General features: G+C 41.9%; 1 protein-coding gene across 14 annotated transcripts in view; it reads right to left on the bottom strand.

The window, feature by feature from the left end:
* The window catches only part of LOC132374406 (cytidine monophosphate-N-acetylneuraminic acid hydroxylase), a 269,930-nt gene that overhangs the window by 5,724 nt on the left and 249,507 nt on the right, over window positions 1-14,699 (bottom strand). For 12 of the 14 annotated variants that reach the window (XM_059938059.1, XM_059938051.1, XM_059938058.1 and 9 more), the window contains 4 exons: window positions 11,669-11,809; window positions 7,956-8,130; window positions 6,260-6,376; window positions 1,580-1,695 (listed from right to left, as the gene is read on the bottom strand). In XM_059938059.1, coding sequence (XP_059794042.1) covers window positions 1,580-1,695; window positions 6,260-6,376; window positions 7,956-8,130; window positions 11,669-11,809 — 549 coding nt within the window. Of the gene's footprint in view, window positions 1-1,579; window positions 1,696-2,166; window positions 2,198-6,259; window positions 6,377-7,955; window positions 8,131-11,668; window positions 11,810-14,699 lie in introns of those variants that run through there. The other 2 variants (XM_059938064.1, XM_059938063.1) reach the window with 2 other exon arrangements.

A 14,699-nucleotide genomic window follows, 5' to 3' on the forward strand; every position in this document is an offset into this window, starting at 1 on the left:
AGTTAAATGTTGATGTATTCAGAATTAGGCCTGGGATGACACACACTGTGCTGTGATCAAGTGTTACCCCGGAGAGTGGGCAGAGAGAAAGACAGGAAACAGACAAGGTTTTCTGGGAAGTGTGGGGTAGGGTTCTTTCCTGTTATTTTATATACATCTACATTCTTTAAATATTTTAAAAATCATTTCAAAACATTCAAAAAGAAATAAATAAAAAAGAAAATTCAAGACATGCCTGTGCCTGGGAGCTCAAGGCAGAAGCTAGATAGTAGGCTTTGCTTATTTAAAATTAAATTCCTGAACTTTTCAGAGGGTCAGTGGTAATGATAAGAAAGTATTCTCCCTCTTGCTGATTATTTTGCAAATATGAAAATGGCAAATGGGCCCTTCTGACACTTCAACTCAGATATTCCAACTATAGTCTTAAAGACATATACAGTTGGGTTTTGTTTTTGTTTTTGGCTGCATTGGGTCTTCGTTGCTGCACACGGGCTTTCTCTAGTTGTGGCGAGCGGGGGCTACTCTTCGTTGTGGTGCGCGGGCTTCTCACTGCGGTGGCTTCTCTTGTTGCGGAGCACAGGCTCTAGGGGTGCAGGTTTCAGTAGTTGCAGCACGCAGGCTCAGTAGTTGTGGCTCAGGGGCTCTAGAGTGCAGGCTCAGTAGCTGTGGCGCACGGGCTTAGTTGCTCCGCGCAATGTGGGATCTTCCCGGACCAGGGCTCAAACCCGTGTCCCCTGCATTGGCAGGCGGATTCTTAACCACTGTGCCACCAGGGAGGTCCACATATACAGTTTTTTTTTTAAGTATTTGTTTATTTATTTATTTATGGCTGTGTTGGGTCTTCGTTTCTGTGTGAGGGCTTTCTCTAGTTGCGGCGAGCGGGGGCCACTCTTCATCGCGGTGCGCGGGCCTCCCACTATCGCAGCCTCTCTTGTTGCGGAGCACAGGCTCCAGATGCGCAGGCTCAGTAATTGTGGCTCACAGGCCCAGTTGCTCCGCGGCATGTGGGATCTTCCCAGACCAGGGCTCGAACCCGTGTCCCCTGCATTGGCAGGCAGATTCTCAACCACTGCGCCACCAGGGAAGCCCCCACATATACAGTTTTGCAATGAGAAACTGACACGGTTTTGAAGTGTAAGCAGGTAGAGACTCGCAGGGCCATTCCCCTTAACCAACTAGTTCACCAGATTCATGCTCAGAGTTGGGCACAGGCAAAAATTTGTCATGGGAAATAATTGTCTTTGATGATCACATCTTTGCCACATAAAACCCCCTCCTCATTCTTGTCTTGGCCAAACACACCCTTTTCCTCTCATAATGTCTTTCCCTTTCCTATGCCATAAACCACTTTCAGAAAAGACTGAAACATATTTGCATGAAAATAGAAACAATGACTCTTTAAAATGTTATTTTCCTAACCAGATTTGCTTTTTAACACGTTAACAAAGAAATAAAGCTCTAATGGCGGAATCTCACACACCCATCAAAGTCTGGGGGCATAGTCAGTCACCAACTCTGCTTATATATCCACAGCATCCTCTGCAGTGGCCTAGAGCACGACAGGCATTTTCAGACTTACAGATGATGGTATATGTCAGGATCCCGCTGCAGCCGGGTTTGGAATCCTATATACAAGTCATCCCAGAGCAGACCATTCTTCACCACGTGTCTGATGACATCAACCCGGCTCCGAATCTGCAACAGATATGGAACAACTAGCAGGGGTGACACAGCCAGCACTGAGCATCGGTACTGACCCCCTGTGTCCCTGAAAGAAGCAGCTGCCTATAATGGCAGGGGTCTGAGGAGTCAAGGAGAAAAGCCTACTGAAGTAGATATCACAGGAGGAGGGGGAAAGAGAGGCTCCTGAGTGCAGTAGAAATTGAGGGAAGGAAACCAGGAAATGGATCAGGAGCCGGGGTTGGGGGGTGGCGCAGAGTGGCTGAGAGCACAGACAGAATCAGATTGCTGGGTTCAAATCCATGGTCTAGCTGTATGATCCTGGCAAACAATCTGTGCCTCAGTTTCCTCATCTATATAATGGAGATAATAGAACATTCCTCACAGGATTACTGTGAGGATTCACTGAGTCAGTGTATATAAAATACTGAAAACAAGGCCTGCCACAGAGCAAGATTACCTTAATTCGGTGGGCAAGGCCCTTACCTTTAAAGAATCCCAACTCCTGACACGGGATCTGTTGAATAGTCAAAGGTGCACAGGGTTAGGAGACAGGCAGAGATGGTTTTGAGTCTTAGCCCAGCACTTACTAATCATGTGACCTTAACCTTGCTAAGCCTCGGTCTCCTCTGTTACTGTTGTGAGAAAAAAAGAGATAATTCATTAAAAAAAAAAAAAGAGCATGAGGTAGCATGAAGGGAAGTTACTAAGATTGGACATGGTTTTAACACTTCATAGGTACACATGTTCAAGTTTACCAGGAGCCTTTTTCAGTATCTGGCATCACATTTTTTTTCCTGATAAATACTGTGCTAATGCCAGTAGAGGCAACTTTATCATAAATGATAGGCTACTAAATGACACAGAATGATCAGAAGATTGGCATTTAGGATTTATTTCTCTTTCCTGCACCATTCCTACAAAACGATTACATCCATTGTGAACTGAGATGGCAAACACAGGTCAGAAGATCTCCTGTTTTGCCAACAGAGACTTAGAAACATGACTGCACAGTTTAAGTTGAGGATTGCCCAGCTAAAGTGCAGTATCAAGATCTAGTTCCTCACAGTGGAGGGGAGATGGCCTTTCTTGACCTTTCAAACTAGAGAGGAGCACATGGAAGAATTGGGGAGGTTTTGAGAAACGTTTAGATTGTAAAATGGGAAGGTCTTGGTGATTGATTAGATTTGGGGATGAGGGAAAAGGAAAAAGTTGAAGATTACCCCCCTGTTTCTAGCTGGGCTCACTGTGGGGGAAAGTGGGGAGGAGGAACTGATATTGCCAACGATCAAGACAGAAAAGGACAAAGAGCAGTTTTAAGAGAACGATGATGTGTCGCATTTTGAACAGGTTGAAAATGAGGTGACAGGGATCTGGATATCCAGGTGATGATATCTAGCAGGCGATTAACTCTAATGAATCTGAAGCTGGACAGAGTTGGCGGTAGCTGGGCAAAGTCTGGGCAGGACCTATGGATTTTTGGCGTCAGAGAAGCGGTGCTAGCAGATGTGTTCGGTGGGTTGAGCACAGAACCCTGGAGGAAAACAAGAGATTTAAGTGGTGGCTGGAGAAAGAGAGACCCTGAAAGAATGTAGAAGAACAGTCAAGAAGTGAAGAAAACAAGGGCTAGTGTCACTGGAGCTGAGAAAGGACTTCTAATTCAAAATGATGGACAGATCCCATTCATAACCCGCCTTCTGCCCACTTCCAGATGCAGCTGAAGTGTTGACAAAGCAAGCATACAGGTATGAACTGTCACAGTGAAGAAGAAATGAAGTGAGTTGTTGACAGCAGGAGATTTCAATTAACTAATGTGAATCTGGAAAGCAGGAGGGTGAGTGGCATCTAAAGACCAGGGCAGAGGCTGCAGGATCCCAGAGAGTATGTGGAGGGACATTCAGATTCAGAAGGAGAAGAGGTACGTACCATGGATGACAGCAGGGACACAGAGCACAAAAGTATGTACACAAAACAGTCAACCCCTTCCTTATGCCTATGCATGGCTCCTGGGCCAAATACATTCAGACAGTTCTCTGAATAAATGGAATCAATTTTTCAGGGAGAATGAGGGCAGGAGTGTATATGTGATGCCTCAGAGCAAGGACCTCCACATTTTGGTATTTAGGGGTCCCTCAGCCTAATAGCTGGCTCCTCACCTTCATAACTTAAACGGGTGACCCCCTGTCCAAACACAACCTAGGTCTTAGTTGATAGCTTACAGTTCCTTTTTAAAAAATTGAATTAACTTTCCACATTTATAAATCTGGGTATTTTACATGAAAATCCAAGATTTCCAAGTTTTCTGGAAAATTCGGAAGATCAGCTGGAGCTCAGCAGGGGCTCCTCCCTTCCCATGCTTTCCACTTGATACAGTCCCCACCCAGCTCCCCCTATTTACAAGATCTGCCTCGGGTCCGCCTGTGAGCATTTAAGTGTGTAACCCCTGCCTTCAAGTAAAGCCTGCTGCTTGAAAAGGTCTTTTTTTTTTTTTTTGGTAAATATAGATTAATCCCTAAATTCTTAAAAGTCACCTACAATGGAAGAAAGGTCAGCCTGGGGTAAGCAACACCGCATGTAACTACAGTAGAAGCCGAAGGAGCAATGCCTTCAGGTAACCATGGAAAGTGATTGCCACCCAGCATAATGGGTTCAGCCAAGCTATCGTGCAAGATCAGACAGGAAAGTACTTGAAGTTTAGCTCCCGTGTAACATTTCTTCGGCAGATACTTAAGCAAAAAAAGTCCCACAAAGGAGGAAAGCAAAGAAGGTGAAGACATGGGTGGGGTCTGGAAGTGGGTAAGGGATGTCACAGGGTGACAGATTGGCAGCAGACCTAGAGAGGAGCCCATCCAGATTGGAGCAGGATGTACAGCTACAGGAGCCGTGCATCTAGGAAAGATGGAGAGCTGGTGTGATAGAAAATGTATTTATGAGTTTAAAAGGCAATGAATGGCCCCCGCCTTCAAAAAAAAAGGCAATATGAGAAGGCTCCAGGTGGCAAGAAAAGGAGCTCTTCCAAGTATAGGCATATCCTCTATATATGAACCTCAACATACAGAAATCTCACTAAAATCCTGGGAGATAAAAGCACTGAGAGTCAAAATAGGGACCACCACGTACACAGCAGGCATGATGGTTTACCCCATGGTGTATTAAATCTGCAAGAGAGCTGTTGCCTGCTTTATCCAACAGATACATTATGAAAAGCTGTGGAAAAGTGACTTTTTTTCAATGAAATATTTTAAATGAACTTGTGATTTTAAAAATTCCAAAGAAAAATCTCCCTTACGGCAACAGATACCTTAATTTATAAGTTTTGTAAATTCAGAGTTAAGAAGCAAGACAGTGGCTAAATACACAGAATCTGGAGCTAGACCACTTGTGGTCAAAGCCCTGCACCATGCATTTACTAGCTGTATGACCTTGGGCAGGTTATATAACCCATTGGCATGGCATTTTCCTCATCCATAAATGGGGAGTATAGTAATATGGGTTCACGAGGTGGTTGTATTAAATGACCTAATATTTATGAAGCTGTGTTATGTATGTGGTTGGTAAATAAAGCAATAAATTTAGCAGATTCATTTTGCTTAAAATGGGTGTTTTTTATGTAGGGTTTTCCTATATGTGAAAACCCAGTTTTTTAAAACCCATAAAGCAGGCAGTGGATTATTGGTTTTACTAAAGTTTCACCATAAGAGTCTCTTCAACAGCAAGTACTAAACATAAAAATACAAGTCAAATTATTAAAATGTAGTTTAAGAATACATCTATTTTATAAAGGTAAATTTAAACCTCTATAATTAAGGCATCACACATTTATATGGCATGTGTAATACACTTAAGGGCAGACTATACACCCTCCTTATTTATTTAGTGATTTTTGCATTTATATTGAATTTAAAATTACAATGTATGCTCACATATTTTATGTCATTTGACTATAATAAAAAAAAAAACTGATAAGGTGGGAAGAAGCCCAATGGAAGGAAAAAAACAAACAAACCACCAAGGCTCGGACAGGGACTCAAAGCCTCATCATCAATAATCCTGATCCGTAGGGATGGGGTACCCATCCCAGTCTTGACGTTGTGTCCAAAGCCCCGGCTCTTAACACCATGCCTGCCGTGGGTTAGGGATTTGTTAAAAATTGGAGCTCAACAAAATATGTGTTGGTTTATGCTGACTTCACTTTCTTTAGAGAGCCACCCATTGGGTTTGTTTGGGGAAGGAGACACCACTGGAGAGAAGGCAAGGGAGGCAGAGATCAGTGCTTGCAGGTCTGATAACAGTGCAGGCGGGTCAGCTGTTTGGAAGGAAGCAGGTAGAAAAGCCAATCTTTGCAAATAACTCAAAAAGAAACAAGTATGGAGTTTAGTTAATAATAATGTTTCAGTATCGGCATGTTAGTTGTGACAAATGTAGCACAGTAAAGTAAGATGTTAACAATACTCTCTGTACTATCCTTGCAACTATTCTGTAAATCTAAAGGTTATTCCAATCTAAAAAGTTTATTTAGGAAGGAAGGAAAGATGGAAGGAAGGAAGGAAGGAGCACTGCCACTGGTGTTCCTGCTTACTTCCTCATACGGATGTTCCCGGCTTGGTCTTTCTTTTGGAAAGGATAAATCTAGAAAGTCAACCAAATAGTCATATCCTCCAGGAAAAGGGCTGAAGTCCTCATCTGTCTCAATCATCTGTGCAAATGACAACATGGTAAAGGGAAGAAGCATGTCAATCTGGTGGTCAAGGTCCTTAAAAAATTTTGGAACATACAAGACCCAAATGCTCTTAAATGATAGCAACGAAGTGGAGTTAATACAAAAAGAGTCTCTCCTCTCTGCTCTCTTCTATTCCCCCCTCCTCTACCCCCTCCTTCAATCCCTCTCTCCCTCTCTCCTCTTTCCTGAACTGAATTCTAATCCTAGTCTTCTACACTAGCAAAACTGCTTCATATCACTAGCTTCAATCAAATTTACAGAGAAGGATATCATTATCTTAAGCACTATTAGTAATGAGATATCAAATACCACTGTATGTTTGCAGGCTAAAAAATAAATAAAATGTGAAATTTTTCTCACCATCACATAGCAGCTAAATATAAAGAGTGTCATTGAAAATTCCAAATGTTTTCTCTTTTTCATACTAATTGCTCAACTGAAAATATAATGTAGACCAATGTTTCCCAGGTCTTTGGGTTTCAAAGACAATTTTCTAAAAAATATTTGGTAGCTAATGTAGGCATCAACATTTCATTTTGCTAAGTGAGGACTTAAAAAAAATTCTTACATCTACTATCCTTTTATTTCATTAAAGGAAGACTGCTTTCATGCCTCAAAAATAGAAAGGACCTAATCTTGGAATAGTAACAATTCATCCCAAGAAAAGAGAGTTGACATCTTTGTAACCACACTCACATGCATACTCATACTTGTTTCATTACTGACCATCAAAAACTTTGTCACAGACTGGCACTGACCCCCAGGTAGGTTTTTAGGACTCACTGATCTTGAGAATGCTAAGTGTTGCCTGGTACCCAGTATTAATGTTCAGGGGTTGAAAGGGAAACTTGGGAACAGCCCTCAGCCTGAGGGTAACCAGTCTTTGTTTCTAAGGGTATGAATGCTGTCCATTTCCTGATGCTTTCCTTAAACTTTGCTCCCCATGCACAAATTCAGGCACTAAATGTAAGTGGGATAAAATATACATATAAGTATTGCAGGGATTTCCAGCCCATTTCAGGCCTCCTCTTTCTCTTTCACCCCCTGCCTGTTGGTACTTATTTTGTTTTTGGATACCTCCTCAGTTTTGGTGACCAGCTTCTAACGTGAACCACTTGGGCTTTTGAGCTCCGTGCGTACATGTTGGGGCTAATTTAAGTTCTAAGCTGACCTCATGGTTTGTGCAATTCATTCCTTACCACAGCTGCAGATGAGAATTACCTGCTTCTCTGCTGCTACAGGACACCACCTCTCCAGTGGAGCCCACTTGCCTGTTCCACAGTTTAAGTACCTGTTTCTGCTACAAACACAACACAACAAAACACCCACAAAACAAAAACTAACAATGGTGATGGGAGGAAAAAGTGCTCCCAGAGAGAAACTGAGCTGGACCTCGGAACGTCCCCTACATTTTCAACAAGGGATTGTTTTAGCACATTGTCCAATCTATTTTCTGTGAAGCAGATGGTAGGGCTTAATAAATGTTTTTTTGAGAAACAAATTGGAATACTTCATTATACAAGACAGTAAAGACAAATAATACTTCATAGCATACCCTGACCACCAGGTTATAATCCTTAAATCCAGCCCAAGTGAAGTATTCTTTTATCCAGCATGAGTGATGAAATATTTCATCTCCTACAGCAGCATTCAAGATTCTCAAATATGGTCCGAAGTCCCAGGAATCCTTGTAAATTTTAGTCCCCTCTGGAGGCTCTATGATGCCTTTGCTTAAAGACACAAACGTGAGAGAACAGGGAAAGAAGAAAGCAACAAATAAGGAAGGCAGAAATTAGCACTTCAATTTCAACAGTCAACCAGACAAGCAGCTTTAAGACTGTTCAGATGATACCAAGGGGTCTCACAGAAGAGCCTCGGGGAACACTGAGGGGTAGGGCCCCAGCCCAGCCTAAACCAGAACAGCTCCTGTTAATTGTTTAGTGTGATGGCTCTCCAAGTCAGAATACATTTAAAGATAAAAGTCCGTGTTGGGGAAACAAAAATTGGAAAACCACTGATGTGGACCCTTTCGGCTCAAATAACTAAATTATGGAAATGTGGAATATAAGTGGTCATATTGATTTTGTGGAAGTCTGCTCACTCCTGCCCTGCCCCCCACCTCCACTAGAATATAAGTTTGATGAGAGCAGCAACCATGACTGGCACATAGAAGGGGCACCATAAATATTTGTTGAACATAGGAATGACTTTAGCCTATCTTTGAGATATACGCAGAATTTTGTGTCTCTAATATATGGTCCTCTCACTATACTAATCAAACCACAGCTCTCAGACAGATGGGCAACTCTGTATGTAAGCCCAGTCAGCAATATGGACGAGAGAGTTCTCTGACATTCCTCGAGTTGTCCATCCAGTGTGAAGATGGATCATTGCATGGAACGTGGAATCTTGAATCCTGGCAATAGAATAGGATGTGATCTGGATAAGGGAAAGATGAGGAGGGAAATGGGCACCTGGCTAGTAGAGATTTGGTAACTATGTCCCACTTATCAAAACAACACTTTTAGTCCATTATTTGCCCAAAGCTAGAGAGGCACTGGTTTCAACAATAAATTACTTATCAAAACCTAAAGTTTCTAACTTCTAAATGAATGTCAAATCCGCTTCTCCAACTCCTCCCCCCCATCTCAGTTTACAGCCTCACTAATCTCTCCCTGGATAAAGCCTCAGTCTCCAGCTGGCCTCCCTGACTCTAGTTCTTCCCCCTGTGGCCTCTTCCCCAGGACATGGTCTTCCAAAAAGTAAAGTAGTTTTTCTAAAACACAACGCAGTAATGTTCCTTCTTCGCTTTATAACTTTCTCAAGTTCTTCTTACTCACAGGCAAGTTCCTTGGACTGTCTCACAAGTCCTTTCCGACCCTGGCCCAACAGGGCATTCCCATCTCATCCTTTTCCTCCACCTTCACTTACCAACCCTACAGTCAGGTGGATGGTTGGATTCATGAGGGAAGGACCTCGTCACAGCTGTTTCCTTGTACTTAGTATGATGCCAGGTATACAGAAAGAGTTCAATAAATCATTTCCGAATGAATGGCATAGGTCTATTCACTTAAAGTATCTGCACTCACCAAACTCATGACACTATTTACACTTCCCTTCTCCAGCACGTGTCAGTCCCTCTGACCGGAATCTCCATCTGTCTCTTTTAATTATAACCTTCTCCTTATCTATAAGACATAGCTCAAATGCCTAAGACTTCAGATTGAGCTTTCCTTGACCACATTTCCTGTTCTCTCCTGGCCCCTCCTCCCCTCACAAGGCAGAGTTAAGCACTTTGTCTCCCTGTGTCCTTACACTCTGTCTTACTACTGAGAATCCAGCAATATCGACTCTCTTGTTACCCAGAATGCTTTGGTGTGACACAATGATACAAATGCAGATTCCCAGGCTCTGCCGCAGATCTACTGAATCAGAATCTCAGGGGGTCGCGCCCAGGGAGCTGCATTTATCCAAGTGCCTCAAGTTATTCTGATGTTCATTCAAGTTTGAGGATTATTACCATAGGATACATCTGGGGAAATGGAGAGAAATGATGGAGAATTCTGCAAGTGCCAAATGCCAGACTCTTGAATGTCCTGCTAAATCCTGAAATAATTAAAAACTTCTCTCACCCTTGATCTGGAGAATACAAACTGCTTTTATCCTAGAGGTACTGGGGAGATCCTAAGGCATTTTAAGCAGGGAAAGGAACAGGAAGAGTTTTGCATTTAAAAAAGGTTTCTTCGGCAACAATGCAGAGTGGAGGCTTTCCTTGCTTATGATCCCAGTAAGAATTATATTTTACTTGAGGACCCTGGGGGTCCACATACCAAGCATACCTGTGAAACAAAGTCTCCTGAAATAATACTACTCCTTGTTATATGTACTCGGGCAATGTACTCAGGTCTATTCTATTTTATTCTATTTCATTTTTTTAAATGCTGGTCGTGATCAATGCCATTGATTTTACAACCCACCAGTGGACTGTGGCCAGCAGATTGAAAAAGGCTGGCATGGAGGACAGATCAGAGGAGAGCAGGGTGGAGGCACAGAGCCAAGTCAAGGGCCGCTGCTTGAAGCTAGGTGAAAAAAAATTGTGAGAGGCCGAATTAAGGTCACGACGGAAGAGGCTGGAGACGAGTGGTGGATTTGTGAGAGATTTATGAAGAATTGACCAGATTTGGTAACTAGCTGGATATGGGAAGTTAGCAAAAGGGCATAATCAGCTGGCTGCGCCATTCACACCAACTTTGCAAGGGTAAGGCCAGGAGAGGGGTGTGCTTTTGACAGCTGTGTGCCCAGCTCTCCAACACGTTCAGTCCATTTCTAAATAAGGGTGAAGAACTAACTGTTCCATTTGGCTCAAGACAAGTATATGTAAAATTATAGGTCTGTGACATCAATAGTAACTTTTCCTGAATTGCACTCCCAGTGCACTGTTACTTGTTCAAAGGTACTGTCTGTGGAATTGGCAGTTGGGTAATGTTTATACTGATATGAAAACGAATTCTCATGCTTATTGCTTTTTACTTCAGACAACTTATTTTTGAGCTGCATCAATTGTCCTTCATAGAAAAAACTTCCTCACTCTTTGTTCTCAAGTAAGGCTCTGAGATGAGGAAAACGTTTGAGTAATTATTACATAGGATGAGAAAATTATTATATAGGACTGAGAACAAACTCAGTCTTTTTTCCCCTAGATTTGAAAGATACTTATTTAATAGTTTATTTTCTTTAGACAGTTAAGACTTCCATTTTAGGGGCTTCCCCGGTAGCGCAGTGGTTGAGAATCTGCCTGCTAATGCAGGGGACACGGGTTCGAGCCCTGGTCTGGGAAGATCCCACATGCTGCGGAGCAACTAGGCCTGTGAGCCACAATTACTGAGCCTGTGCGTCCGGAGCCTGTGCCCCGCAACGGGAGGGGCCGCAATAGTGAAAGGCCTGCGCACCGCGATGACGAGTGGCCCCCACTTGCCACAACTAGAGAAAGCCCTCGCACAGAAACGAAGACCCAACACAGCCAAAAATAAATAAATAAATAAATAAATAAAGTAGCTATTAATTAAAAAAAAAAAAAAAAAAAGACTTCCATTTTCAAAAGTGATGTGTACATCTTAATGCATGACAAGCTCAGGATGCTACTCAATAAAAACTTAATATTCTGACAACTAGGGACCTACCAAGAGACCATAGGTATGTCCTTTATTTTCTCATAAAATTGAAAAAATCCCTGAATCATTTTTTTCTCTATAAGTATTTAAGCCACACCTGTCTGTTGGATCCTTTAGCATCCTACCCAGATCAAGAGTGGCTCCAGGTCGTGGGGTCCATGTTAACACATCAGAATTTTTCTTGATAAGATTGTTGAGTTCATTTGGGTCATTTTTGATGTTTGTTTCCTTAATATACCTGAGAAATAAGAACATTCCCATGTAAGAAAGTTTACTCTCAGATGAAATTTTGATTAGAACAATGACAGAATTTTTGTTTGTTTGTTTCCTCTGCATTCCTACTTCCCAATCCCCCTGCACTTATCCCATGAAAAATAAAGACTATATTTGGGCTAATGTCCCTAATTAGGGAACAGCTATTATTTATACTTTGTTTTTTAGTATAATCACATAGTGATTGGAATTGAAGTTAGATGTAGCAAGACTATTATAAAGAAGTAGGAATAGCACAATCTTGTATTTTTTTCCAGTTTTTTAAAATTGAAGTATAGTTATTTACAGTAGTGTGTTAGTTTCAGTTTATAGCATAGTTATTCATTTTCTTATATTTAATATTAATGAAATATATAGATGATTAAATATTACTTGACAGGTATATACTAAGCGTTTAACATGAACGAATTGATTTTATCTTCACCACCCACTGAGATACCTGCCATTATTAATTACTCTTGTTTTATAGAGAAAGAGACTAAGGATCAGAGGGGTCAGGTGACTTGCCCCAGGTCGGTAGTGTCCACCCAGCTCTCCACCGCCAAAGCAGGGCTTATCCTTCCCAGGAGGCCACAAGGCGGAGCCTCTCCCCAGCCTTGGGAGTAAAGTCTGATAAGTCTTTCCAACCCCTTCCATCATGTGAGGTTCTATTTAAAAAGACAGGTGTCTATGAACCAGGAAGTGGGCCCTCACTAGATACCAAATCTGCCAGCGCCTGTATCTTGGACTTTCCAGTCTCCAGAAGTTTGAGAAATAAATTTCTGTTGTTTATAAACCCCCTCCCCGCAAAAAGGTTTTCCATTCAAAACCATTAAAATCCACCTGTTACAAAAGAGCACACACATCCTCAGAGTCCATCCTGAGATCTAGTTTCTAATTGTGCTATTGCGCTGGGTATCTCCCAAATTTAATTCCAAGCCACAATCTTTCTGGAAAAGCTGTAAATCATCAAATTTAATGTCATATGGGAAGGTAATTGTGGTGATGCTGGAGCAGAAAAAGAGAGATCTAGGATTTGTCACTGTGTTTCGTCAGACCTGGGTTACATGGACAGACATTTCTGTTCAAGGGAATTTTACCTTCTTGAGCTACAACTGGGTTACCTAGACTGGATAGATATTTTCAGTCAGATAGACAAACACAAAACATATGTAAGCATTTGTATTTCTATAGCACCAAGGTGACTTACATCATTTATGATCTTGCAGACATGAGTAAAGGTATCTCTCCACCCAAAGATGTCTAACTTGTCCCTTCCTACACATGTGAGTGTCCTCCCACTGGCGCAGTCCTCAATTTGAAGCAGTGTCACCTCTTTGTCTCATCATCTTACTAGCTCTAGTCTCAAAATGGTTCACCAACTGATCTCCCTGCCTCCGAACCGGGATGCTATCAGATCACTCTTTCTAAAACATGTGTGGTGTTCACAAAAGTCTTTAACTTCTTGATGCTTCTTTGTCTGCCTCTCTAAAATAATAATAATATTAATACCCAGACGCTGCCCTCTGAGGGGTATTGTGTGTACAGAGGGTAACCTCTGCCAACTACTAATACACAGAAGTGTGACTTATAACTACTTTAAATGGCAGCATCACATTAAGTAGTCAAGTGTCCTTAAGTAAGAAACCATCATACCCAGTTCGTCTCCAAGTTCTTGCAATTCAACCTCCTTTATATTTCTAGAATCTGAATTCTCAGTCCCCACTGTCATTCATCAGTCCTTCCGAGATTATTATAATGATTTTCAAACTGTACTCCAGGATCGACATTCCTGTCTCCCTTCCCACCACACAGACATACAACCTAACCTCTCCAGTGCACATCTGATCATGTCTCTGTTCCTTGTTAGACTCCTTCACCAGGTTCCCCATTCTTAAGGATAAAATCCAAGCCATGTGGAGTGGCACACAGTGGTGTTCACTGTCTGGTTCCCACTGCCCCCCCCCCAATACACCCGCCTCAGTCCCCTACACTGAACTGCAACCTGTCATCTCAGCATCTTTCCATCTTTGCTGGTGGGTGTCTACTCATACTTCAAAACTTTGCTTCATAGTCTCATCCAGTAGTCATTTTCCGACTCCCATCTGTATCCCATTGCCTCCAGAACATACATGTACCATGACATTTATCATTCTGTATTACCATTGTTTTTCTCTTCTAACTCTGAAGACAGTCATTTCATCTCTAGTTCTCCAGCACCTAGCACATGCTGCTCAATAAATGAATGAATGAATGATGAACAGCATTGATCGAAAGAAATTATATTTTAACCTTAGGCCAATCTTTCTGGAAATATTTGGAAGATGAGGGACAGCTAAGTAATATCAACAAGAAGGTAATAAAGAAGGAAACATATCAGCAAAAGGACATATTAAGTGACTAGACACATATAGATATGTCATCAGAGGACAAAGAAGAACTTCAAAGTGAAAACAGTCAGGTTTTAATGATGAGTCACATGAAGCCCAGAGAAGTCAAAAAAATTGGTCCTAATAAGTGGTAGTAGGAAAGACCCTAAATTCCATGTACACCATTTCCCCTACTGTACTCTGCTGCCTCAGTGGATGAGAAATTATGGCCAGTACTTACAGGATTTCATCATAAAAACTTATCTCAAGGACTGGTTTCTTTACTATCCAACAAATTTACAGGTAAGTGTAGTCTCAGAGTAGAAAGACATATGCATTCCCCATCTGCATGTGGGCAGTCCCTGACCTTTGTTCACAAAATGCTCCAGGTACTGGTCATAAAGTGATCAGCAATGAAGCAGATGGTACTGGTACTTGCTCATAAAAACACTATTAACGTTAGGGGCTGAGTCACTTTGTGATCAAATAGATGCTCTATACAATTGA

This window comes from Balaenoptera ricei, chromosome 11 (genome assembly GCF_028023285.1).
Source record: "Balaenoptera ricei isolate mBalRic1 chromosome 11, mBalRic1.hap2, whole genome shotgun sequence".
In the NCBI taxonomy this organism is placed as follows: Eukaryota; Metazoa; Chordata; class Mammalia; order Artiodactyla; family Balaenopteridae; genus Balaenoptera; species Balaenoptera ricei.